The sequence below is a fragment of the Ursus arctos genome, unplaced genomic scaffold (assembly GCF_023065955.2).
Source record: "Ursus arctos isolate Adak ecotype North America unplaced genomic scaffold, UrsArc2.0 scaffold_27, whole genome shotgun sequence".
In the NCBI taxonomy this organism is placed as follows: Eukaryota; Metazoa; Chordata; class Mammalia; order Carnivora; family Ursidae; genus Ursus; species Ursus arctos.
The window spans coordinates 13086493-13114215 of NW_026622952.1; the positions used below are offsets into that span (position 1 = coordinate 13086493).

At 35.2% G+C, this 27723-nt stretch overlaps 1 protein-coding gene across 1 annotated transcript in view; it reads right to left on the minus strand.

Annotated features, from left to right (window-relative positions):
* Positions 1-6368: 6368 nt before the first annotated feature.
* TEX15 (testis expressed 15, meiosis and synapsis associated) overlaps positions 6369-27723 on the minus strand; it is a 78631-nt gene continuing 57276 nt past the window's right edge. Inside the window, exons 8-11 of the mRNA XM_048226300.2 lie at positions 15568-22946; positions 13156-13214; positions 9650-10902; positions 6369-6892 (exon numbers count right to left, since the gene is read on the minus strand). Of these exons, the coding sequence (XP_048082257.1) occupies positions 6855-6892; positions 9650-10902; positions 13156-13214; positions 15568-22946 (8729 nt within the window). The 3' untranslated portion in view covers positions 6369-6854. The remainder of the gene's footprint in view (positions 6893-9649; positions 10903-13155; positions 13215-15567; positions 22947-27723) is intronic.

Below are 27723 nucleotides of genomic sequence, written 5' to 3' on the forward strand. Positions count from 1 at the left end.
CAATGTGACTGAGCAGTAACACGTCTGGGTATACATCCAAAATAATGAAAAGCAGGCTTGAAGAGATGTTTGTGCACCAATATCCATAGCGGTATTATTCATAATGGCCAAAAAGTGGAAGCAACACAAATGTTCAAGGGAGGAATGGATAAACAAAACGAGGTATACACATACAGTGGAATACTGTTCAGCCTTAAAAAGGAAAGCAATTGTGACACACGCTACAACATGGATGGACCTTGAGGCCATTATGCTAAGTGAAGTCACTCAGTCAAAAAAGACAAATATCGTAGGACTCCGTTTCTGAGGTATCTACAGGAGTCAAAATCAGAGACAAAGTAGAACGGTGGTTGCCAGGGACTGGAGTGAGGAAAAGGGGAGTTGTTTAAAGGGTTTAGAGTTTCAGCTTTGCAAAATGTACAAGTTCTGGAGATGGGTGGCGCTTTCTTCAAAATTGACTCTGGCCCGACTTTTTCTCTTCAAATGTTATGCTGAAGTTTATTCTGCTCCAGATCCCTTATGAGAGGCAGGCTCTCTAGCTTCCTGCCCTCTCTCATTATCCCAAGACCATTTACTTGTGTGATAATTTCCTGGGCCTATAACCTCCCTCTCCAAACTTTCTCACAGATCAATTATACAAAATAAAACAAAGTAATGTTTCAAATATGTCTCTATTGAAAATGCACACATACAGCCTGCTGGGCCAGCTATGTTACTTTTGTGGTCTTTCACTAATTTTTCAGGGCAAAATATTGGGACAGACTAAAAACTAATTTTCTCACCCTGCTTTTTGGGTTCTTGATCTAGGAACCTACAATAATGAAAAAGCTTCTCCTATAACCTTCTGTGAGCGAGCATCCATCAAATGGCAAAGTAAAAACAAATTGTTAGTGAATATTTTAAGTGTTCCTTTTAGATGTCAGAGTAAAAAAAAAAAATCCAAAAAAGATTTGAGGGTGGGAACGACAATAGTTTATTTTCAACAAGACAAAATGAGAATCCATTCCACTCAGTATAAATATACTCCAAGTTACAAACAGCAAATGTATATGAAGCGTCTCCTATTGCTTAGCCCAGCAGCGGACATTTGGAATTGAAGAATCAATGAGATAATTTCTGGCTTGAAAGCAGCCTACAGTCTTTGTTAAGCGGGAGACACACGCAAGAAACCAGCCATTAAGACAAAGTGAGGTAAATAATGACAGAGATGCTTCTGCTTGGTGTTATTAGGTCTTAAAAGATGACTATATAATTCATCCTACTGAAATTTAGGAATACTCGTAAGAGTAAGGCAACCCTAAGCTGAGTCTTGAACAATCTTTTTTCAGTTATACGTGTTGAAAAGTTGGGAGGTCTTCAGCTAGAGGAGACACATGTGATTATAACCTAAAGCATTCCACTGATATTACGTGTGTGGGTGTATGCATTAGGGAGAAGTAAAAGGGATACACAATACACCCCATCTCCCATGGAATGATTTAAGTTGATAAAGAGAAACGGTAGACTTCATATCCTTGACAAAGTCTCACTGTGGCATAGTAACTTGGCATTATCCCTTGGCCGACCCCTTGGTTTAGTGAAAGGAACTACGAACACATCCCACAGAACATATATGTAACAAAATTTACCACCCTATTTTTCAAGTTTACAGTTCAGTAGTGTAGTATTTTCATTAATATTCAGACATGGTTTCAAAACACATTGGTTGGGATGCCATGGATTAGGAGTCATTAGTTACTTGAGAACTCCCAACGTGAAAAACATTCACTTCTTAATACAACTAAAGTAATCCTAGCTAAAGGACTGGAATTATTTGTATGCACAGAGCAATTATCTTTTAATCAAATATGCAAAAATCTCAAATTACTGGATAGCTTTTTGCATATTCTGTAATTCAAATTTTAAAAGAAAAGATTATGTATTAGGTACATAAATTGATGTCTGGAATTAAAAAAGCAAGTGACATGTCAAAGAAGAGAAACTTAAGACAGATCCTGTATTCTTTTCAGACCAACACTACTGGAAACTATTAACTGATGTTCACAAAGATGAGTTGAGGAGTAAATATCTTGTACGGTCTTCTGAATGAATGCATTACAAAATAAGCAAATAATGCTTTCCCTTATGGGGCTGATACTGAGATTAGTTGATGCACACGCAAATAGCATAGCATACTTGTAGCACAAGTCAGATGTTCAATAATTGCTGGCTGAATGTAAGTGCAATCTTTAACCTAATAAGCTCAATGACTGGCTTTCTCAAAACAAAGATGTTCATATTTAAAAAAAATGAATCTGTCATAAATCTAAGTGATTCTTACCCGATAAAGGGAAATAGATTTTAAAAATGAAAGGAGTTACAAATCCCTATATGCAGGTTCCTGTGACAAATTAGTATGCAGTGTATTATGAGATTAAGGGTTCCACAGACTATTTCAAAGGAGGCTTCTTATAAACACCAGAGGGATTCTTTAATGGTTATAAGATTCAGAAGTAAGAAGGTAGCAATAAAGCAGGTAGCAGAGCTTACACCTCAAGAAATGAGGGTTTTGGGCTTACAAAATCTTCCTGTCTTAATCTGAGTTCTTTTAATCTTACTTCCATATTGCTTTACTAAGCAACCTCTTGCTCAGTTTCTTTTCATTAGTTAACCAGGAATCTGTAGTCACTGCTCTTACAAGTGCACTCATCAGAATTTAAAAAGTGTTTGTCTTAGGAAAATAATTCTTCTTCCTTCACAATTTATTCTTTAAACTGTATGGACAACTGGAAGTTTATCATGGTACTCAAGCACTATCAATTGTACCAACTGAAATCAAACTATGCCTGTAAAAAAAATTTAATAGTTTTTAAATACCACATATGCTTGAACATGTTTTTTCCCCCTAAAATTACACCCATCAAAAAAAGTATGGAACCTTACTGTATTTTGAAAACTTAAGTCATTACTTAAAAAGTCAATGTTTTTGGGGAAGAAATTAGCCTGAAACGACCTCAGGGAAAAGCAATTTTGGATATACACACAGATTTAAAAAGCATATACCTTAAACAACTTAAAAGGATGATATGCCTTGGGAATTTCTGTCATAGAGTTCAAAAAGGCTCTAATGATGACAAAGACATTGATGTCAAAGACACATGACAGGATACAATTGTTCTACAAAGTTGAGTTAAAAAAATTTTTTTTAAAGTTTTATTTATTTAGGGGGGCTGGGTGGCTCAGTTGGTTAAGCATCTGCCTTTAGCTCAAGTCATGATCCCAGGGTCTTGAGATGGATGTTCCAGACTCCCCAGTCTGTTTGTCCCTCTACCTCTGCCCCTTCCCCCCGCTCATGCTCTCTCTCTTGTGCTCAAATCTTAAAAAAAAAAATTATTTAGAGAGAACATATGAGTGGGGGAGGGGGCGGAGAGCAGAGGGAGAGGGACAGAGAGAAGAATCCCAACAAGACTCCACACTGAGAGCAGAGCCCAATGTGGGGCTCTATCTCATGACCCAGAGATTATGACCTGAGCTGAAACAAAGAGTCTGACGCTTAACCAACTGAGCCACCCAGACACCCCAATTAAAAAAAGAATTTTATTTTTTAAAAAATATTTTATTTATTTGACAGAGCAAGTGAGCATGAGCCAGGGGGAGAGGCAGAGGGAGGGGGAGAAGCAGATTTCCTGCTGAGCAGGGAGCCTGACGTGGGGCCTGATCCAGGAACCCTGCGATCATGACCTGAGCCGAAGGCAGACACCCAACCAACTGAGCCGGGGGCGCCTGGGTGGCTCAGTCGTTAAGCATCTGCCTTCCACTCAGGGCATGATCCCAGCGTTCTGGGATCGAGCCCCACATCAGGCTCCTCCGCTGGGAGCCTGCTTCTTCCTCTCCCACTCCCCGTGTTCCCCCTCTCACTGGCTGTCAAATGAATAAATAAAATCTTCAAACAAACAAAAAAACCCAACCAACCGAGCCACCCAGGCATCCCAAAAAAAGAATTTTAAATATTTTTATATAACTACACTTGATACTTAAACATACATCTGTATCTCTAAAAGTTTATATATTTAAGTTCACTAAAAAATTTTTTTGGGAATCTTCTCATTGCGAAAATGGGGTGGTATAGCCTTATATTTGGCTAGATTCAGAACTCAAGTTTTAGAGGCACTTCTATAATTTAATGGAAGGCAGAGTGATAACATAAGAATATAGAAGTTAGGGGCACTGGTCAGTTGGTTAGGCGACTGCTTTTCGGCTCAGGTCATGATCTGGGGGTCCTGGGATTGAGCCCCACATCGGGCTCCCTGTTTGGTGGGGAGCCTGCTTCTCCCTCTCCCTGCTTGTGCTCTCCTGCTTTCTCTTTGATAAATGAATAGTAAATCTTAAAAAAAAAAAAATATATATATATATATATATATATACACACAGTAGTTTGATCACCTCCCTCTCAGCTCACGTATCATCCAGTCATTCTCTATTCCATTACTTTACTTTGTTTTTCCATATTATTTCTCATGATATGAAAGGAATTACTTACATGTATATTACTTATGCTCTTGAATGGCGTGAGAACCCCATGAAGGCTGGGACTCTGGCTTGTCTTACAGAACTCCGGGAAGTAAGAAGTTTGTAGAATGAGGGGAAAGGAAAGAAAGAAGGAGGTGAAGGCAAAACCAAGTTGCAGTGGAAGGAGGGCTCCAGCAGTTTATTTAGTCATCTAATTAAGTTAGTTCTTTGAGGGCTGTTTTTCACGTAATGGGTATGTGTAAACCAAGGACCAACCATATATTTGCTCATTAGTCGAGAAACACAAAAGGAAAAAAAAAAACTACTGAAACTAGAAGGAATTCAGTTTATTCAGGTAACTCTCTTTAATTCCAAAACAATAATATTTACAAATAACCAGGTTTTTTTTTTAAAATAACATTTGCCCAAATTTTAATTTGTTCTATTTTTACTTTTAGAACCAAAACACATATTTGGGGAAGTGGGAAGAAAATGCCCTAGTTTCTCATGTTCTGTTTCAAAATGTAGATTTTAAATTATAACTGAATATTTAGATAAGGTGTTTTTCATTGTTTTGGAAGAAATCAAAACTCATGAAATAAAGTATCACAAGACAGTATTAAAAGAATCTGAACATTGTTTAAAGAAAGCCTCTTTTTAACATTTAACTTCCGGTTTACCTAATAGAGGCATTCTTAGTAATAAATTTGTAACATCTTTCCATAATTAAGCATAAACCAAATGACTGAGAGAGTCATTTTTTGAGTAACAGTATTACTGTTTTAATATCTGTTCAGGAGTTCAGATTTTACAGACTATTTTCAAATAAAACAATATATGGACAACCTCCCCATCCCACCCTCCTCCCCCACCCATGTTATTTTGATATTGCTTAAATTCTATAGTCTTCAAATTCCTTAGTTCTTTCAGTTGTAGTTCTTTGCTTGACTTTCCTCTTTTAAAGATCTGTTTGTTAGAGAAGAACCTTAAGTACTCTGAATTCCATCCTATTTGGTTGTGAGTAAAGAGGCTTATCCTGGAAGTTCTTAGTGTTTTCTAAATTGAAAAATTAGTTATTCTACAATAAGTTTGGCTGAATTATATTCTTTTTGGAGGCTGGTACTAGATAACATAAAAAGTCTGCTAACATAGAAAGTTTGAGAAAACACTAAGGCTCTGCTATCTGTTTAGACTGAGCCAGTGCAAACTTCTTGTCACATTTTTGGGCCCATCAGCACTTGAGAAAGGTCCATCCAGTTGTATGGGATCTTTCTAGCTGAAATTTTACAGAAAACAGGAATGGGTGTTGGTGGGCGGAGAGGGTGGTGAAGACCACAGTTACACACTATAACCCCTGTTATTCTATGATGATTATTTCTGAGACATTTCTTGCTTTTGTGGAATGTTGGGAAAGGAAAAAAAAATCTATGACCACAGCATTAAAAAACTTCTATTTGTGCTGCATTATTTAAATTACTACAATACGACTAAACTAATGGAATAAGCTAAAGAAATTATTCCTAATTATTTGCTAGAAAATCACTTTTTAAAAAAGTGTGAATTGTGAAATATAATACAAAAGAAATAATCTTGTGGAAGAGGCTCCTGGGAAAAGGTGTTAAATGTACTTTAATTTCAATACAATGATATAAAACTACTTCAAACATAAAAACTTTAAAAATTTCTACTCAAGGAAAAAGACTGAAAATGTACAAACCAAATTCCTTATTAAAACATATTTTGCAAGTAAAAATTAGAAAATATTGAAATTAAAGGAATTTGTCACATTAGACACAGAATTGTAAATTACAGGAAATATCAAGAATTATAAAATTATTGGTCAAATTGACCAATCCGAGTAAAAAAAAAAAATCCTCCTTTAATCTAAGTCAAATGGCACAATGCTACCATAAAATATATCAAAAAATATCTGACAGAAAATCTTAACAGATTTTACTACTATTGCTTAACTTTAATCATATTAAATGTTACATTTACTCTCCTTATTCCATTAGGATAATCTCAAAAGAATCTTTATATAACTCTAACAGTTGTGATGGAAACATTTCAAAATATAAATTTCAAAATATTGTTAATGTTTCTGATGGATATTGAAAATAGCCTACTACCATTCACTAAAATATTGCATGGAAGTAATTTTGGTATTTTAGGTGTCAGAAATTGATTTCCAATTGCATTATATGATATACTGTTGCATTTAAACATTTTATAAAGTGCTATATGGTTCATATTTCCTACCACATTTACATATATTAAAAAATATGTAAAAATAAAAAAATTAAGTAAAAAATACTTGGAAAAACTGGTTAAATCCCCTTTATTTCAGTAGACAGAAGACTTTTTTTTCAATGTCCTGGCTGAAAAGGTTGTTGTTGCCATGGAACTGAAAGAAAAAAACCACAAATATTTGAGATAAGTTAATGATGCAGACTAACGGTACATAATTAGTATAGTGGAGACCTGAGTTAAGTTAGAACCAAAAATATTAGAGTTCAAACTGCACATCTGCCCTTTAATAGCCATGGGATTGAAAGTTATTTAAAGCTCTCCAAGGCGTATTTTCCTTATCTGTAAATGAACAGCAACATCTCTACATCTCTCTCAGGTATTCTGGGAGAGTTAAATGGAATTAAGGATGTAATAATGTGCCTCACACACAGGGCTCACTTAGCCCCTTCCCTTAGTTCCATTTATGGCACTGAATATAAGCATCAAGAGCAAAGCATCAAAAAATGCGTCACAGGGATTTTCATCCATTTAGAAGGATGTAGCTCCTGAAAGCATGAGAGGTGATCTCTATAGATTATTTGTACTCATGAACACTAAATGAGGTGCTTATTGCCTCTTAATATTTTTAGAGTTACTTTTGAATAATGCAATAGGTAATTGTTTCTTTTCCTTTTATTTTCACTTGACTAATATAACCAAGTAGGTTAACAATTAAAATTTTTGAGAATCAAAGCTGCATTTGATTCCAGAGATACCTTTTTAAGCATCACCAACAGCTTAATTATTAAGAACACGAGAAAGCTCAAACTCTGAGAACCTTTATGAAACAATTACATTCAAGATTTCCTATTACAGAAATGAATATCTGTGGTTTAATTCATAGGCTTGCCACATCTCCTGTGTCTGGTGTGTTTATTATTACAGCAGCAGCAGTGTATCAAATTAACCACAAAGGAAAAGCACAGTCATACACTTCCCCACTTCCACCCCTATTTCTTTTTCCTCTTCTCTACTGTTTTCCTTCTGTTGAAAAATTTCCAGTCCTGTTTAAACTCATTTGGTGGGCCAGGATGGGAAGGGAAAGATACACAGATAATTACAATACCATATAATGCCTTATTATGTGAGAAAGGCACACAAAAAGTTCTACGGAAGTACAAGAGGAATTGTTACATGAGAGAACAGTAAGAAGTTCAATGTGGCTTGAATACAAAGGTGGAAGTGGTGGAAGATGAGGTTACATAAACTGTAAAGGACCTTGCATTTCAAGCTAAAGTATTTGAATTTTATCCTATAGGTCATGGTGTCAGTGGCAATTCCAATGTAGAGGTGCTGTGATCAGATTTTTTAATTAGAAATAGAACTATGTTAACAAGCTGCTGCTTATCCAATTCAGATTAACGAATGAATAAATGAATTCAATTATTTTTTTCTATTTACTAATTTGTAAGAGAATCTAGAGTTGGGAAACAACTTTTTTTATTATTTTTAAAAGTTTATTTACTTTTACGTAATCTCTACACCCAATGTGGGGCTTGAACTCACAACCCTGAGATCAAGAGTCACATGCCCTTGTAACTGAGCCAGCCAGGTGTTGCAGGAGACAACTTTTTAATTTGAAAGAAATTCTCTTCTATTTCTCTAAGACCTTAAAAGACTTCACTTACAGCACATATTACCTCTGATGGTAGAATATTGGACTGTTAATGGATAATTGTAGTTTTTGTAGGATTATTAATAATTGTTTTAAAATTTTGCTTTATACTGGTAAATATGCATTTCAATTTAATTTTAAAAACCTATGTTCTAATTATGATATTTTAACAAACAGAATTGTCCTTAAGAAAGAAAATTTCTACTTCTAGTGGCAAATTACCAACTTGTTCCACTCACTTATACCCGCATACTATGTTAGAATACCAAGAGAAAGAGAAAGCTTGCTTTATCTGATTGAAGTTTCTTTTTCCAACTTGGTTTTTTACTCCCTTTTTCTCCATTTATCGAAAAATGTATTTTCATAGTAGGAAATCTAGAAAATATTAAAAACTCTCTCCACAATCCCCCAATTTTATTACCCAGAGGCAGACAAGTTAAAATGTTGGTGTATTTCATTTTAGTATTTCTAGGCATTTCTTTATTTACACAGGTACATTTATACGACATAGTTTTAAAGATTTTTTTTTTTATTTATTTATTTGACAGAGAGAGAGACAGCCAGTGAGAGAGGGAACACAAGCAGGGGGAGTGGGAGAGGAAGAAGCAGGCTCATAGCAGAAGAGCCTGATGTGGGGCTCGATCCCATAACGCCGAGATCACGCCCTGAGCCGAAGGCAGACGCTTAACCGCTGTGCCACCCAGGCGCCCCAATTTTAAAAACTGTCATTAAAAACTTATTTAAGGGGTGCCTGGGTGGCTCAGTTGGTTAAGTGTCTACCATAGGCTCAGGTAATGATCCCAGGGTCCTGGGATCTAGCCCCATATAGGGCTCCCTGTTCAGCGGGGAGCCTGCTTCTCTCTTTCCCTGCTGCTCCCCTTGCTTGTGCTCTCTCTCTTCCTGTCAAATAAGTTAAAAAAATCTTAAACAAAACAAAACAAACTTATTTAAACCCTGTGATTATTGCACTGTATTTCATGGTATAGATTAACTATAATTTACTTAACTACTTCCCAAAGTTGGGTTTTATTGAAGGACATATTAGTGATATTACCAATTCTTTTTGTTTCAATCTCTGACAACCAGATTCCCATGGGACAACATAATTCAACTCTGCCTAAGAATTGCACAATTCTACAAGTCTGCACAGAAAAATGACTGCTACAGATCACCTGCTGTGAATTTCATTTACATAAATGTATAAAGAGAGAAAAGTAAAAACTCAATAAAGTGAGTACTAAAACTTACAGAACTCACCGTAAGTCCAAGGAACTTCTGGAAGCACACCTGAATCAGGAGGGTAAGGGTATACAGCTTGTGGGAATGGCTGATGGGGAGCATACTGTGAAAAAACTGGCTGCTGACAATTGTAAGGAACAGGCATTTGAGGTTGAAAATATCCATTCACTGGCACAAAGTCATTTGCTTGTGGCTCCCCGGCAAAGTAACCAAAATATTGAGAGTATAAAAGATTAGAATGTGTATTTTGGACAGTACTTGCAACTGCAGTCAGCATCCCAGAAGGAGGTGGTTGTACTTCATACGAGGTTATCCCGCGGTATGTCTGGGTAAGGGATCTGCCGCTGCTGCTGCTGTAATGATAGACACACCAAGTGTAGTAAGGGTATGAAGTTCCAAATGAGTGCGCAGAAGCATTATATATTGGGGTACAGGCAGACTGCGGAAGTTCATTCCAATATGCAGCAGCATTCTCAGCTAGGACTTTGGAATTTTCATTATTCTGTTGTTCAGAAAAAGAGTTTTCTGCTGTTTGATTTGCATTAAGGGTTACGTTCCCAGATGCTCCAAGAGGTATAGTACTGGGACTCAAGGTATCCTCCATGTATTTTTCTTTTAACTCCGTTTTTGCAGGCTGGGTTTTATTTACTCGCGGACTAGGAGATTTGTTCTGGATAAATTTGGATTCTGAAGAATTGGTGCATGTAGAATTTTCAATAGATGAATTTAATACTTCATTATCTTGAAGCTCAAAGACAGCGTCATTCGTTTCTAAATTGGCAGGGATGTCCCTAACAAAACGGAAAATAGGCTTTGAGAGCGCTGATGCATCAGGCAGAGGAGAAGCGTCAGTTCCTAGTTTTATGTCTGAGGGACAAGATTTCTCTGCGGGATTAAGAAATCTTTGTGAAGGCATCTCGAAGTCTTTTGGAAATATGCCATCTACACTTTTTTGTTCACAAATTGCAAAATTAGAACAATCCTTCTTACCACTCTTTGTTTCAGTAGCACTGAAATTCACATTGCTTTTCTTCTTGCTATTTAAGCTTCCCTGTTGTCCAGTGAAGTCTTCCGAAGTATCAGATGAAATATTAGTTAAATCTATTTTGCCCTCTGACTTTGATGTGCAAGTGTCTTTTAAGTTCTTTAAAGGTAAGACTGAGCCAGGCAGTGATCTTTCCACCTCAACCTTTTTCGGAGATACATGGTTTCTTTTCAGATTGTCAGATGAAGTTGGTCCTATTTCATTTTCAGGATGAGATCCTGTAGTCCTATTAAGTATAACACATACATAAAAACAGCTTTAAATATACGGAGTCCCCAAAACTTAATATAAACATGTATTTGAAATTTTTATTCAGAAGAATTCTTAAGATTTACTATTAGCAGTATGTGTGTAACTATTTCCCCAGTTTTACTCCCTTGCTTTGAATTGAGATACTTTTCCTGCTGAACGTGATACACTCCACATTTCAAATGTATTTCCAATACATTTAGAAATATATGCAGTGTGGTCGATATTGTAATTATTTTATGCATTGGACATTTCCTAACAGAGGCTTTTAGAAGTAGGAAACTACATTCAATTTTTTACTGTAGTTTTGCATTCATACACTTTCAACTTGATCATCTTCTTTACTTGTAAATGGCTACATATAACTGACAAAACCACCAGCTGTGCCCTGCCCCTGCCAAAAGATCACCTTCTGTTATCAGGAACTACTAAGATATTTTGTCTGTTCAAGGTTGAGAAAAGGAAACATAGACCTCCAAAATATCATGCCAATTTAATATCCTTGACATTCCTACCTAAATATAGAGAGTCTCAACCAGGCTGAAAGAAGCATCCACTATGGAAATGTCTAGAGCCACATAGTTAATATAGGTCTCCAGGATGATTATATTTTTCGGTGTGTCATCAAATTTTTTGAATTACAATTGGAAAAGAACATGCTCAGAAGAAAAAAGTAATCACTCCTCCCCAGGGAAGAGAAATCTTTGGCCTGGATTTTGTATATATTTAGTTTCAACTAATGAAACTAAAAGCCTCGTATTTTACTTAATCCAGCCTCTCTAAAAGGCACTTTAAGCTTTTTTAAAAATTAAATATTTTGTCAGAGAGAGAGAGAGATGAGAGAGAGCACACACAGGGAGAAGCAGGCTCCCCACTGAGCAGGGAGCCCAACTCGGGGCTTGATCCCAGGACCCCGGGATCATGACCCCAGCCGAAGGCAGATGCCTAACCGAGTGAGCCACCCAGGCGTCCCTCTAAAAGCCATTTTAGTGACAGCCAACATCATCAACCAATCCCGTGCAATACTTTGACATTTTGCAGAAAGTACGATTTTGACTTCATCACATTTCCAATGATGTTTCAGTGATGTCTCAACCCAGAGATTGACAGCTGCCTATATGGTCACTCTTTTATGCATTGTCTTAGAGAATATTCTTCCATGAAAATAGCACCCTGTATTAACCTTATATTTGGATTCATTTTCCTGCTATGTGAGCAGGAAAGTTTGATTCTTTGAGTAGCAAATACCACCTATATTTAGTTAACAAAACTAAGATGATTATAGAACTGGTTTATGTTATCCCTTTAAAAGCCTATTCATCTTTGCACCACTACACAACTATTCAAGGAGTCTAGAAAAGGATTCTAGAAACGCAGTAAATAAAATGTATATTCAAGAAGCAGAGCCAAGTAAGACAGAAATGAGAATGCTCATCTTTTTTATATTACCCACTGTCTTTCATAAAATGGAAAAAAATTGGAAAAAATGAAGGTTGTCATAAATTGAAAATCTTAGCCGAATGAAATAGGAGATGGCCAACATGTCCAGTGGTGCCACTTCATGTCAGAATGAAAAAATATAAACCATGTAGGGAGTTTTTTATAAAAATAATTCAGTTTAAAGAACTAGCCTTTATTTTGAAATCATATTCCTCCTATATCATGGTGTTAAACATCCTTTTATGAAACAGCAGTATATTTATAATATATGTATGTTGATGACTAAGTTCCCACTTAGTAATATAAGTTAGCAATTTCTATCTTTTTAACCAATTTTGAAATCTGACTGGTCTGTAGGACCCACAAGTTTAAAAAACTCCATCTAGTCACTTGTCATATTATCTCCTTTTTAGCAAACCAGTTACTAATTCCCATGAATTTTTTAAATGATGTCTGTCAAATATGAATTTTACTTTCTTATTCTAGAAAACATAACTCTTCTCTAACTTACTACTTCTACCTCTACTCAGAATCTCCTTATCCTTTAAAAGCACTGAAAAAACACATTTCACAGGTCATACCTTCAATACTTACAGAACGAAGTTCAAATTCCTTAAACCTTAAAACACTGTATAATCTGAAACCTTATTCTTCCTAACCTTACTCTTGTCCTCTAAGTTACGTGTACGATCAAATTAGAGGTATATAAATAAATGTGTTAGTATTGTTACTTAATATATGCTTAATTTTGTTTAGTTTTTCTCCAGATAGGGCTGATGGCAACTCTTACCTTGAATGCATAAATGTTGCCTTTTCTCTGTTGATTTTTGTGACATCTTTCATGTCAACCTATGTTTAAAAGTTACAAAGAAAACCTACATTGGTAATGGTATAAAATACAAATATCATTTTCACATCAGATACAATTGTTTGTTGTGTCATCATCTAAAATGCTCTAAAAACTACATTCATTAATCCTCCCCTCTTCAAACACCAGTGACTCTGCTGGACTTCCCATATGTCACAAATGTTTGGAGACACTCTTCTAAAAAGGCATTTTACAACATTATTTTTATCCCCATATCTTATAACAAATCTTGGGAGTCTATTTATGACTGCTCTTTTTTTTATATACTCTTTTTAGTAAACCAGTCATTAAGTCCCATTTTTAAGAAATCATCTGTCAAATCTGGACTTTCTTTTCTTATTCTGTATAACAGCATCCTCTTCTAAGCCCTGGATGATTTGTTACTTCTAACTGTACTCAGAATCTCTACCCTTTAAATCACTGTAAAAACACATTTCACAGGACATTACCTTCAATACACGTAGAATAAAGTTCAAATGCCTTGGGCCTATATTTAAGACATTTTATAATCTGAAACAATATTCCTCTCTATCCTTAGCTTACTAGTATTGTCCACTAAATTAAATTTTTGTTCTAGGCTTAATTTTATTTTATTTTTTATTATTATTATTTTTTAAAGATTTTATTTATTTATTTGACAGAGATAGAGACAGCAAGCGAGAGAGGGAACACAAGCAGGGGGAGTGGGAGAGGAAGAAGCAGGCTCATAGCGGAGGAGCCTGATGTGGGGCTCGATCCCATAACGCCGGGATCACGCCCTGAGCCAAAGGCAGACGCTTAACCGCTGTGCCACCCAGGCGCCCCTCTAGGCTTAATTTTAAACTCTTTTTTCAAATAATGTCAATAAACATTGTCTTTGCTCATATTACTTTCCATAACTTAGATACCCCCTCTTTATTTTATAATCTTCATCGGATAACATTTTTTCCCAATTTGAGGCAGCTTTGGTCTCTGCTCTTCACTGAAATTAAAATATAAACTTTTTTTTTTTTTTACTTTTCTTCTCAATACTTATACCACCTTTTTAAGTATTATCTTCATTTTACTCTTGATGTGTTATATACAACTTATATTCTTATTGGAAGTATGCTTACAAACTGGTTATTTAGTAAGCATTTTCCTATAAACACAGTGAAATAAATGATTGGTTTCCTGGTCTCCAGAAGTAGTTTAACTAACAAATACAATTACAGTAACCTGAGAAAAAAATTCCTACTTTTCATTTTGCACATAGGATTTTCTTTACTTCTGAACTGAGAAATTCTCAAAAAATTTTAAGAGAAGCCTCTGAGTGTAGGTTGTTAAGTTAGTATGGCTTCTGGAGCTAGACTGCCTGCTTGACATCTGGGCTCTCCCATTTACTAACTCTGTAACCCTGGCAAAGTTATTTAACCTTTTTTTTTTTTTTTTTAAGATTTTATTTATTTATTTGACAGAGAGAGACAGCCAGTGAGAGAGGGAACACAGGCAAGGGGAGTGGGAGAGGAAGAAGCAGGCTCCCAGCAGAGGAGCCTGATGTGGGGCTCAATCCCAGGACTCTGGGATCACGCCCTGAGCCGAAGGCAGACGCTTAACGACTGAGCCACCCAGGCGCCCCGTTATTTAACCTTTCTATCCTCTGTTTTATACCTTTAAATAAGATAATAACAGTACTTACACATCATAAAGATTTTGTGAAAGATCAAGAGTTGATATTTGTGCAATCATTAGAACAGCACCAGGTACGAAATAAATGTTTTCTATAATTTGTTAAATAAAATGTTTATGTAAGACTTCTTGTAACTCCTTCATAATCATCTATTTAAAAATATCTGTCCTGTTTTTCCACGTGGATGATAATGGTCAAGAACATAGGCTCCATTAGCCAGTTTTTAATATTCACTACATTAAGTATAGCCTTGTTATATAGAAGCTACTTAATGAATTACTAACTTACATTCACATTGAACTATTCCTTAAGAAGTTATATAAATTTATATTCTTCCAAAAGATGTCTTCTAAATTATTTTTAGTTTAAAAGTAGACATATGTGTTTCTCATATATAGAATCGTATCATTTTGTAGATAATAGGAATTATTTAATCCAATTTTCTTTTTAAAGCTCTCCACCCATCGTAGGGCTTAAACTCATGACCCCGAAATCACAAGTTGCATGCTCCACTGACTAAGCCAGCCAGGTACCCCTAATCCAATTCTTTAGTTAGTAAATTCATTTTACAAGGCAGTATTCAAAGCATTCTCAATTTTTACCAATCTGCAAACTACCTGGTTTGAAGAGTAGACTTGTTCTCAAAAGTAATACTTACATAGGTTTAGTTTTGAAACATTTGTTACCTTTTGTTTTTTACAGCTGGAAACAGTAGTGTTTATTTCTTGTTCCTGAGAGTCTTCACATTTGTCTAGAGTTATAGATCGTTTTTTAGAGGAATTTGAAACACTTTCCATTATGCACTCTGAAATTGAGGGCACCTTCATAAAAGTACTAGATTTACTGATACTCTTCCTAGGTTTTACATGCATAGTCATTTTTTCTTTTCTTTTCAGTTGGCAAGTCTTCTTTCTGTTATGCAGCATTTGGCACAGAATAAAGGAAATGGTTAAGTCTGCATTTTTAGCACAAATTATCTTCATTTGCTCAATAGTTTTCATGACTTTCATAATATGAGCCATTTTCCCTAAGTCTTTCTGAGGGGCAGCCATTATATTTTTGAGCAGTGTAGAAAACTGAATGTAGTTGTATTCTAACTCTGTTATAGTGCTTCCGTAATTTATGGATGCTATATATGGCACAAAGTCAATATATGTAGAAACAGAATACTTAGACTTCTTTAGAAGTTTTTTTATTTCTGAAAGTTCTTCAAGTTCTCTTGAAAGCAAATGAAGAGCATATGAGCAATTAACTGCTTCACTGTATTTGTAAATAATATCCAGATCTTTCTTAAGTTCAGAAATAGTAGTCTCTATGACCTTCCAAAGGCAATCTGTTGAGTTATCTTTAAGAAATGAAAAAGAAGCCATTTTTTCTTGGCAGCAAACCAGCTCAGGAAGAAGTGACAAATCAAACCAAAGCATACCTCGAAACCTCTGTTTGTCTAGTTTCTTTGCCATTGTGTTTTTAAGAAAATGAACTGTTTCTGAAAGCATGACAATTTCAATGTAGGTTTCAATGGCTGCAGGTTTTAAAATTATGGCCCCATGGTTGTGGTTTTTCACCATGTCCAAAACATTTTCTTCTGTGATAAAAATATTATCTATGTTCTCTTCTTGCAGCATCTGAAAATACTTTTTTAAAATTTCTAGGTGTTCAGTACATCTCAAAGTGAGTTCCTGTAATTTCTTAGAGTCTGCAAACTCAGCCTGATCCAATATTTCACTAATACAACAGATATCTGGGTGTGAAAGCAAGGTACCGTTAAACCTACAGTTTTCTATGTCAACTGTAGCTTTGTTTATTAGATCATCTGACTTTCTGGAAGCAATTTCAGTATTCTCAAGCCCAATAGTGGAAATTTGTTCACTGCTTAATTCTTTAGACAATGTATCATATATCTTTTTCAACCTAGAAAAAGCATACTGATTCATTTTGAGTAGCATTTCTTTATCCTCCTTTCCTGAGTATTTTTTGCTGAAAGACTGTCTCCTCTCTTTCCAAACAAGACTTTTTGCAGCATCAAAAAAGATATGTTCCAGACCATAAAGAGATATTTTAATACTTAGTGCCTCATTGTTCTTAATAAAATTAACTTTTGAGGAGATCATTTCTATGATAATCCACAAATGGTCTTGTTTTCCTGGATAGGAATCAACTTGAGGAGAGTCCCCATACATACCAATCAGCTTTAAAGTACTTTTTCGTAATGTTTCTAGGTCTCCTAAACTATCTCCAAAGTTAACTCCACAGGTAAATGGAACAGAAAGAGAAAAGTCAAAGCAATCAGAACAACGCTTCATTATTGCTTCACACTCATTAATCTGTCGTTTGTATTTTAAGAATGCATAGTATGAATTGCTTTCCTTTTTGGTTTCTTCAAACAATTCAATTAACTGATCATGATAGATTTGCAACTCACAGAATGCATTATATTTTAACCTTCCTTGAAAAGCAGGATAGAAATTGGATTGTTGTTGAAATCCACGTGGTCTTCCAAGCAGCTCACCGTACAATGTTTCATCATACCAAAGCAAGCTTCGGAATGTTGGTTCACCTCCTAAGAGCCTTTTTTTGTTTTCAATGAATTGAATAGTTTCCATCATCATTTGGAGTTCTACCAAGGAGTCAATGGCACATGGTTTTAATTTGTGTTTGCAATTACTCCACAGGTTTTGTTCTACCAATAGTTCTCTTGAAATCAGGATTTGTTCATGAGAACACTCTTGTTTTCTTTCAAAAGCTTCAACAAATAAAGGGAGAATATTTTGACAAGCCTTAGTTTCTTCCTGTAGAATCTGCAAAGATGATGTTTCATCTGCCCTTCTCAAAATTGGAGCCAGCCTAGCTATAAGAGCTGAATGATTAGCTGAGTAATGTTTTTCTCTTAATCCATTCATGTTTGATGTAGGCTTCTTCTGACGAGTAGAGGCTCCAGAGGTTTGAGAGTGCATATGTAAAACAGGCCTATGACTCATTCCTATAATGCCTGGTTTGGAATTACAGGCTATTTCTGAATGCAACGCAGAGTCAGACTGAGAGTTATTACTAACTTTAACTCCCCCTTCTTTCTCTCTTTTGCTTAGATGATTAGAAACTGGGTTATTCAAAGAGACTGCCTCAGTAATATCTTCAAAGCTTAGATGAGAAGCAATCACATTACTTTTAATTCTTTTCTCACTTAAGTAGGAGGATTCTTCTAAGATCTCATTCTTTTGATTTTTGTACTCAGTAGCAATGGATCCTTCAGTCATGCTTTTCTTGTGAAGTGAATCTTTTGCTTTTTCTGTTTGTTTAACGCTCCACCTTTTTCTGTCCTGAATGTCTTTCTTTGCCATATATTTTTTTGAAGAAGAACCCTTTTTATTATCTTTTAAGAGCAAAGAACTATCATTGGAAAATAGTTTTTTCATTGTATTTTTCCTACAACTTTTACTTCCTTCAGTTACTAATTTGAGACACAAATCAGAATTCTCAAGAACATTTGATTCATCCCCATCAATATGGAAGCAATTACTTGAAGAGCATTGTTCTGTTTCCTTTCCACCACATCTTGGCTGACAGTGTGGTACATTATTGGTGGATGTTGCAAAAGAATCTATAGAAAAAGTTCTCTGTTTATCCAAATAAGATTTTAAAGATTCTCCTTCACTACCTGTCACTAGAGTGGTTGGTAACAATTGAGGAACACTGTTATACTTTTTGTGGGTTATAAGAGTTGGGTTTAATGGGTCCATAAGGATGTCTCCTGTAATGATGCCTGGTTTGGAGCTCTGAGTGGGAGCTGTCCATTCTTCTGTAGGAAAATTTACTTCCAGGTTTCTTTTATAACCAGATAAAATAAGGTTATCTGGTTTATAGATATCAACATTTAAAAAGTGCTTCACATTTGATTCTAAAACTGAAATAACTATGTCAGTTTTTACCTTTGTGTGTGTTACACAAGTAGCATCATAATTTTTTTCTCCAAAACTTACATTGTTTTCTTTTATGCAATTTAAAGATACCAAATTACTCCTATTTATTATTTGATTAGTCTCAGAACTACTTTCTTTCATTGCATCCTTAATTTTATTATTTGCTGAATGGTTCTCAGGCTTTTCATATTTACTAATGTTAGATAAAAACTTTATGCCAATTTGATTTTCTTTTTCAGTTAGTTTCTCATCTGAGCAGGATGGGGAAAACAGACATCCAGTTTTTCCAGAAAATGGCTGAAGTTCTGATGATCTTATTAGACTTTTCACACTGCTCTTGTTATAAGCTGACTGACTTGTACTTTGGGGTGAAGAGCACAGGGCTAACTGTGATTCAGGATACTCTCGATCACAAAATTCTCTCACGTGAATAGTGGTGTGGCTTCTGGAGACACTGCTGGCCACATTTTTCTTAGAAAGGCACTCTGTGATTCTCTGTCTACTTGCTCTATAAGACTTGTGCTTTGATACACGAGTTAATGATTTATCCACTTCAAATCCCAAAGCTCTTTTCTCTCCTGGCTTGTCGTATTTTCTTTTTGACAAAAAATGTTTAGTGGAATAATACCTTCTTTCAGACACAGAGCTATAACCTTGAAGGTCACAACTTTCCCAGAAATTATTGCATATTATCGCATATGATTTTGGTAATGGGCCTCTTCTTTTTTCTCCTACTTTAGCTATAAGTTGCAAAGATGTGTGAACTCTCCTATGAGCTTTTTTTAAATGAAGAACGGCTCTGTCAAGTTTTCTGGAAAGGCGTTTGCTTTTGCATAAAGATGCTTCACTATTTAGAATATCTAGGACACTCCTGATGTGTTTTTCTGACTTTGAAAAGGTTTTAATTCGTCCTTGGGATAATGAAGAAAAACATTCAGATGAGTCTTCACTGGTTAGCTTCCTCTTCTTCCCATAAATTTCATGATGTCTTAAATCCTTATGTGGTGTGTTGTCATTCCTAAAAGGTATATTTGACTTTCTTTTGCTAATTCTTGATTCTGTATCCTTTTTACTTCTAGTATCATTACAATCAGTTTTTGATTTTGTCAAGGAACAACTTCTTTCATTATTTAATGTTGTGACATTAGAGGGTTCAGTAAGCAAAGGTCCACTGTTTTCTTTTTCAGAAGCATGATTCCCTTGTGTATTATGATTCACGTCAAGAGAAAGTGAGATTTCAGATTTACCCACTAGTCCTGATTCTTGCCTTGTATTACCAAATTCATCTTCACATGGATAATGTGAATTTTCACCAGAACACTGGGAATACATTTCAAATCCTGGTGCTTTCCCCTCCTCATCTAGTTCTGGTTCTGTGGCTTTAGTTATGTTTTTGCAAAAATTATCTTTCAATGCAGGGGACTCAAAAGTGGGACTGAATCCTGGCATAAATATATTAGTGATTTTCACTTGTAAATCTGGAAGCAAAATTGGATTGAAGAGCTCTGCTTTGTCATTTTGTGTAGAGGAATAAAAACAATTACTTTCCTCAGAGTAATGTTGATCATTATTCTCAATTCCTCTGGAGCTTTTCAAAACTTCCCTCTCCCCATTATTGCTCCCCAACAGACCTTCCCAATCAATACGAGACTTCAGAGCCTCATATAAGGCCCCAAATTCTTCATACAGAACATTCCCATGGGTAGGAATATCTTGTTGAATTAAAAAAACATCATCACACTGTTCCAATCCCACTTCAACCGTATTTTCCAAATCAAAATTTTGAAGAAATGAGGTGTCACTGACTGACTGATGAAATGAGTCATGTAATTTATTGTTATCCGTGTCCATTTCACAGTCAGAAACCTTATGCTGTACTAACAAACCAAAATCTAGACTCTCAGAAGAACAAGTTTCTTTAATCTGGTATCTTTGGTGATCTTCATGATTTGTGCCTATCGCAGGCACCATATTACCAGCTATCTGTACTGCAGCATTTGAGGCTGCATGCACTGAAGACGCTGCAATTTTGGGAAATGTTGTGGAAGTCAAATGCTCTACACTTCTGCCTGTATTTTGAGTATCTTTTTGTTTCATGGCAGTGATAGTATCTTCACTTTCTAAAAATGTAGTTTCTGTTGGTACGTATCGTTCCCCCCAACTCAAATTAAATGTACGAAATTCTTCAGAACTCAGAACTTCTACATTGTTGTCATTTTTATTCTCACTTCTTTCATCTATATTGACATAATTTTTGTTTGTATGAAAACCCTGCTTCTCATCTTCATATAGATCTACTCTGTTGTTTTCTGTAGACAAAACAATGTCTTCCTCTGTAGCCTCATTTTCATTTTCTTTATCATTATCTCCTTGTTCTTTGAAATCAATACTCAGGTGTATATCATTGTACAACTCTGCACTACAGAACAGAGCAGGACCTTGACCGTTATCAGCGTTTTGAAAAGTTTCCCTGCAGTCTCTCTGCATGTTCTCCAATGACACTGGATCATTTTCATTTTTCCTATGGACATACATATGTTCTCCAGCTATGCTGCAATCTGAGTTGTCATGAGTCATTTTAGTGTCATGAGATGAAATAACTCTATCAATTGGCAGTTCTTTGCCCTGGGGAATGTCTTTTGCTTCTTGGAAAGCATTAGTCATAATGCTAACACAGTTCTGGTTTGGTTTTTCCAATTTTAGTTCCATTAGTTTTTGAGAAATTGCAAAACTTGTATGAATGTTATCTTCAAACTCCAGAGAGGGTTGAGGATGCTTTTCTGAAAGGCTCTCCATTCCTGGAGTAAGATTACTTTGTAATTCCAATGCTAGATGATCTAGCTCATATTTATCCTTTGTGGTAGATGTGGGAGATTTTGGTATTTCTAATTCTTGAGTAATTGGTATTTGATCACATTTTTTCCCAAAAGAATGAACACTCTCATTCTCTTTGTATTCTTGGTACAAAGAAATGTAATTATCTACTGGACTGATTTTTGCTTCATCAGTAAAATCAATTTCTTTCCACAAAATTTGCTTTTCTCCATGTTTGGAATTATCTTCTGGGCCAGTCAAGTCTCTCATTTTTCTAATATTTTCAATGCACCCATATATGTTTTCTTTCCTTTGGAGAGGAAAAATTGTAGACATTTGCTGACCAGTCTGATATACAGTTTCTAAATCAGAAGACCATGATTCCCGAGAGATGTGACTACTGTACCCTTTTGTACAAGTATTCACTGATTCATAAGAGTTATGTGGTTCACCTTTTTCTTCAAATAAAAGTGGGATGTTGCTTCTCTGTTGGGATCTCTGGACTTCTTCCTCATTGTGTTTTTGGTTCTCAACTTCTGAAACTACATTTGGCAAACACATTGGGAAGGAAAAATTATCTTGGCCCTTACACTGTCCTGCCATGGTAACTTTATTGGGAGTTGTATCATCACAATTCTTAGAGCCCAAGTTGTGAGCCTGAGACTGTGAATCATCAAAAGAAATTTTGAAGCAAGGGGCATCCAAACAATTAGTAAGAATAGAATGACCACCAGGCACAACTTCAGATGAGGAGGCAGAATTATCTGGCATAGATGATAGGTTTATTTCTGAATTAAAATCTAAACTCTTCTCAAGTGGCAAAATCTCATTTAAACCTGTAGCATTATGTTTTCCTACGCTTTCTTCTCTCCTCATCAGTCTTGGGTCTTTAATGAGTTTTGAAGTAATAACTGTGCTTGAGCCAACATTGTTATGAAGGGGAAAAGCAGCAGAAAGACCACTTAAAACATTTTTAAGCTGTGTCAAATTTAACATGAGGTCCCCATTAACACTTTCTCTGGTATCACTGGGAAAAAATGAAAGACCTGAATCATATATATGTACTTGAGAAGTGTCTCTACATTCTGCTAAATTGTGCTCCATCTGTCCACTGTATGTTTCATGTATAGAAATGTTTCCATTTTGCACATTTCCATAGGAATTAGAAATATTTGCGTTGGAAGGATTTATCTCTGAATTTGGGGCACTGCAAGAACAGTTTTCCTGAACAAATGGATCTACAGGTTTCCTGAAATGCTCAAAGATGACAGTAGCATCTTTTCCTTTTCCAATTCTTTTGGCCACTGTACAGTTATTCAGAGAACATGTTCTTTCTGTGGAAACAATAAAAAAAATAAGAAAAAATAGGAAGGAAAAGGGTTTCTACACTGAACTCAATATAAGTAAGCTATGTCACAAGTGGTTTTAACTGAAAGTTCATTATGATTATGATTAAAGTCCGTCTCATCAGAAAAAGCAAGGAGAGCAGAGGTTGAGTGATAAACCAATAAAACAGAAATAATGCAACATGAAACTGTCCTAGACCCTTTACTAAAAAAAGTATTTACAAAAAAAATAAAAAATAAAAAATAAAAAAAGTATTTACCATAAAAATTTGAATTCCGACAAATACAAAGAAAGAGAAAAATTAAAAAGGAATAAAAGCATGTTGCTCAAAGACTAGGTATTTTTATATTAATTTCCTATATTCAGATACATAATAACAGAATCTACATATTAATTAATATTAATTTATCTGTTACCTTGCTTCTTTTCTCTTTGTCAGGAGACAACAAAAACAGAAAGAAAAGGGGAATGAGTGGGAGTGGGGAAACAGAGGAGAAAATAGCAAAAAGGTTCCATAAGATCCTGAGGGGCAAAAGCAAAGCACTGCTCTTGCTCCATAGTGAAGTATTCCTACAAATAATATATATAAATAAAAATATGGAAAATGAAAACAAATTTTCTTTTATAATTTATAGGAACTTTTTCCTACAGTTTCATAAAGAACTAAATGTAATAACAAAGGAACTTATAAAAATATGTATTTACCAAATAAAATGTTCACAAAGCTTTCATAGGTACTACCAAAAAATATCTTTATTAAAACAGATATTAATGATGAGAAATTGATGGTGGGATTTATGATATATATGAAACTATAATCATATTATTGGGATGTACCATAAGATTCTTTATCACAATATACTGAAAGATAGCTTTGTCGAAGACTTCTAAATTTTTTTTTTTTTTTAAAGATTTTATTTATTTATTCGACAGAGATAGAGACAGCCAGCGAGAGAGGGAACACAAGCAGGGGGAGTGGGAGAGGAAGAAGCAGGCTCACAGTGGAGGAGCCTGATGTGGGGCTCGATCCCAGAACGCCAGGATCACGCCCTGAGCCGAAGGCAGAAGCTCAACTGCTGTGCCACCCAGGCGCCCCAAGACTTCTAAATTTTATAACTACATGTAATTATACTTTTTAATTATAGTAAGCTATGGTGGAAATAATGACCATAATACAATGTACTTCTTGAGAGTAGGAGGTGCAGTGGACAAAAAATGGTGGATCCCTATACAACTTATACCAAAATAAAAAAAATTCATTGGAAAAAACCCATAAAATTATTAGAAGAAAAGGTGGAGAGATAGTTTTACAATCCTGAGATAGAAACTATACAATGGAATATTACTCAGCCATCAAAAAAGAACGATTTCACAACATTTGCAGCAACATGGACGGGACTGGAGGAGATACTGCTAAGCGAAATAAGTCAAGCAGGGAAAGACAATTATCATATGGTTTCACTCATTTATGGAACATAAGAAATAGGAAGATTGGTAGGAGAAGAAAGGGAAGGAGGAAGGGGGGTAAAAAGGGGGAACGAACCGTGAGACACTATGGACTCTGGGAAACAAACTGAGGACTTTAGAGGGGAGGGGGGTGGGGGATCGGGATAGGCTGGTGATGGGCAGTAAGGAGGGCACGTATTGCATGGGGCACTGGGTGTTATACACAAGTAATGAATCATGGAACTTCACATCAAAAAATAAATAAATAAAATTAAAAAAAAAAAAAAGAAACTAAGTACTTTTTAAGATAAATATCTGGCTATCAGAAAACCAGAAATTAAAAATGATGCCAATTACATGTAAATTAAATATCTTAACAGATCAAAACTAAACAAAACTGGACAAACTGGTAACAAGTATTTTCTGAATTAGCAAGCTTAGTACATAATTACACATATATTAGAGTACATGAAGAGTATACAGACATCCTCAAAAGATTAATAAAAAGACAATGCAACAGAAAAGTGGGCAAATATATAAACAAGAAAATCACAAAAATTGTGAACATAAGAAGATGCCCAACTCCACTAAATAAATAATAAGAGTTGTATTAAAAAACTGCTTAGATTGGCAAAGACTCTGAAGGATAATGAATATTCTGCAGATGTAAGCACTCTTCTACTGTTCATGGGAGTATAAACTGGTAGTAATTTCCTGGAAAGTAAATGTATAGTTTTCAGCAAAATGTAATGTATAATCATCTGTACCCGGTAAATCTACTTTTATGCATTTATTGTTCTGATTTACTTGCATGAATACTCAATGTATGTACAAGGATTTTTAGTACAATAATCCAAGACAGCTGAAAGCTAGAAACCTAACTATCAATACAAGACTGGTTAAGATTTCAAGACATACTACAACGCTATAGTAATCAAAACAGTATGGTACTGGCACAAAGAGACAAAGGCTTTCATAACTTACTCAGTTATGAAATGAGTGAGTCATGGAATAAAAGGCACAGCATACAAAGGGCAGTCAGTGATACTGTAATAGTGTTGTGTGATGACAGATGGTAGCTACACTTGTGGAGAGCATAGCACACTATAGAGAAGTTGGATTACTATGTTGAACACTTGAAACTAATGTAACATCATATGTCAACTATACTCAAAACAATTAAAAAATGAGACTGGTTAAATAAATATGGCATTATCGGTAATTATAAAAGTACTATATGTGCTGTAACAAATGCACTAGAAACATAATGTGCAGCTATTACAAATATAAAGATAAATTAATATGAAGCAACATGGGAAAAGAAACCTAAATCACTTGTTTAATGATCTGAATTTCATAAATGTATGGTAAATGCATATTAATATATACATAATGTTAACTAATAAAGTACTTAATGTGGATGGCAGGTATGGTTTTTGTGAGTGCCTTATGCACATTAATTCATTTAATCTTCACAACATTCCCATTTTACTGATTAGGAAGTGAAGAGTAATTTGCCCAGGATCCCAATTTATAGGCAGCAGAACCCTAATCACTAGGTTACATTATTTGCTTAAACTTAGTAAGGGCAGTTTAAATTTATTCCCATTTTTGGCAATCTCACCAAATAACAAACGAAAAATGGAGAACAAACCCAATATCCTTAGTAATATAAGAAACTGTAAGAAAATGAAATTACAATCACTAAAGCAAACTACCAAATAGTTATTAGCATGTTATTGTGGTAATGGAAATGTTCTTTATCTATGCTTTCCAATACAGTAGCCAATAGCCACATGTAGTTACTGACTTGAAATGTGGGCAAGTATATAAACAAGGGTGTGAATGAGGAATTAAAATTTTAATTTAATTTTAACTAATTTAAGTTTAAATAGCCATATGTGACTAATGGCTACTGTACTGGATAGCACAGGTCTGCAGTACTCTAGAGGGAGATGAATATGCTGATAGTCAACACATGTGGCCTTGACTTTGGGCATAATACAGGTATTCCTCAAAATTTATTACCCTGAAAGGCATCACTGTTTATTGTTTTTTTTTTCAAATGAGGTATAATTGACACACAATATTATATTAGTTTCAGGTGTGCAACATAGTGATTCGACACTGAATACATTGCAAACTGATCACCACAGTAAGTCTAGTTATTAAACATCGTTCTTTGATTAAAGTAATTAGCTATAAGCTTGTGGATGGGTAGGAGCAGAAGTAAGGCAAATCCTTATTTTACTGTCTCCATTTTAAGCCTTCTGGCTGAGGGATAACGTAGAGGGAATGACTAGGCAGAAGATCATCAAGAAAACAGAAAATTGAGCAAACTGTACATCAACTAGACCTAACACATTTAGAGAACACTCTATCCAACAAAAACAAAATTTCCATTCTTCTCAAGTGCACACAGAACATTCTTTTTTTTTTTTTTTTTAAGATTTTATTTATTTATTTAACAGAGATAGAGACAGCCAGTGAGAGAGGGAACACAGCAGGGGAGTGGGAGAGGAAGAAGCAGGCTCATAGCAGAGGAGCCTGATGTGGGGCTCGAACCCAGAACGCCGGGATCACGCCCTGAGCCGAAGGCAGACGCTTAACCGCTGTGCCACCCAGGCGCCCCACACACAGAACATTCTTCAGGACAGAGCACATGATAGGCTCAATAAATTTAAAAGGATAAAGACAGTACAATTTAATTCTCCAACTACAATGGAATAAAATTAGAAATCAGTAACAGAATAAACTTTGGGAAATTCACATACACATAGAAGTTAAGTAACACATTTCATAAAAAACCAATGGGTCAAATAAGAAATCAAAAGGGAAATTGGAAAATACTTTGAAATGAATGAAAATGAAGACACAACATACCAAAACTTATAGGAAACAGCTAAAACAGTACTTTTAGGTAAATTTATAGCTGTAAAAAAGCTATAAAGAAGCAAGATCTCAAATCAATACCCTAACCTTCCACCTTAAGACACCAGAAAAAGAAGAGCAAACTAAATCTTATGAAGCAAAGAAGAAAATAAAGATCAGGGTGGTTATTAACAGAGAACAGAAAAATAGAAAAAAAATTAATGAAATCAGAAGTTGGTTCCTTGAAAAGATCAAAAAAATTGACAAACCTTTAGCCAGGCTGACCAAGAAAATAAACAGGGAAGACTGAAATTAGTAGAATGACAATGGAAAGAGAAGATATTACTACTGGCTTTACAAAAAGAAAATTACTATACAGAAATACTATGAACAACATTACACCACTAAATTAGATAAGTTAGATGAAATGGACAAATTCCTACAAAG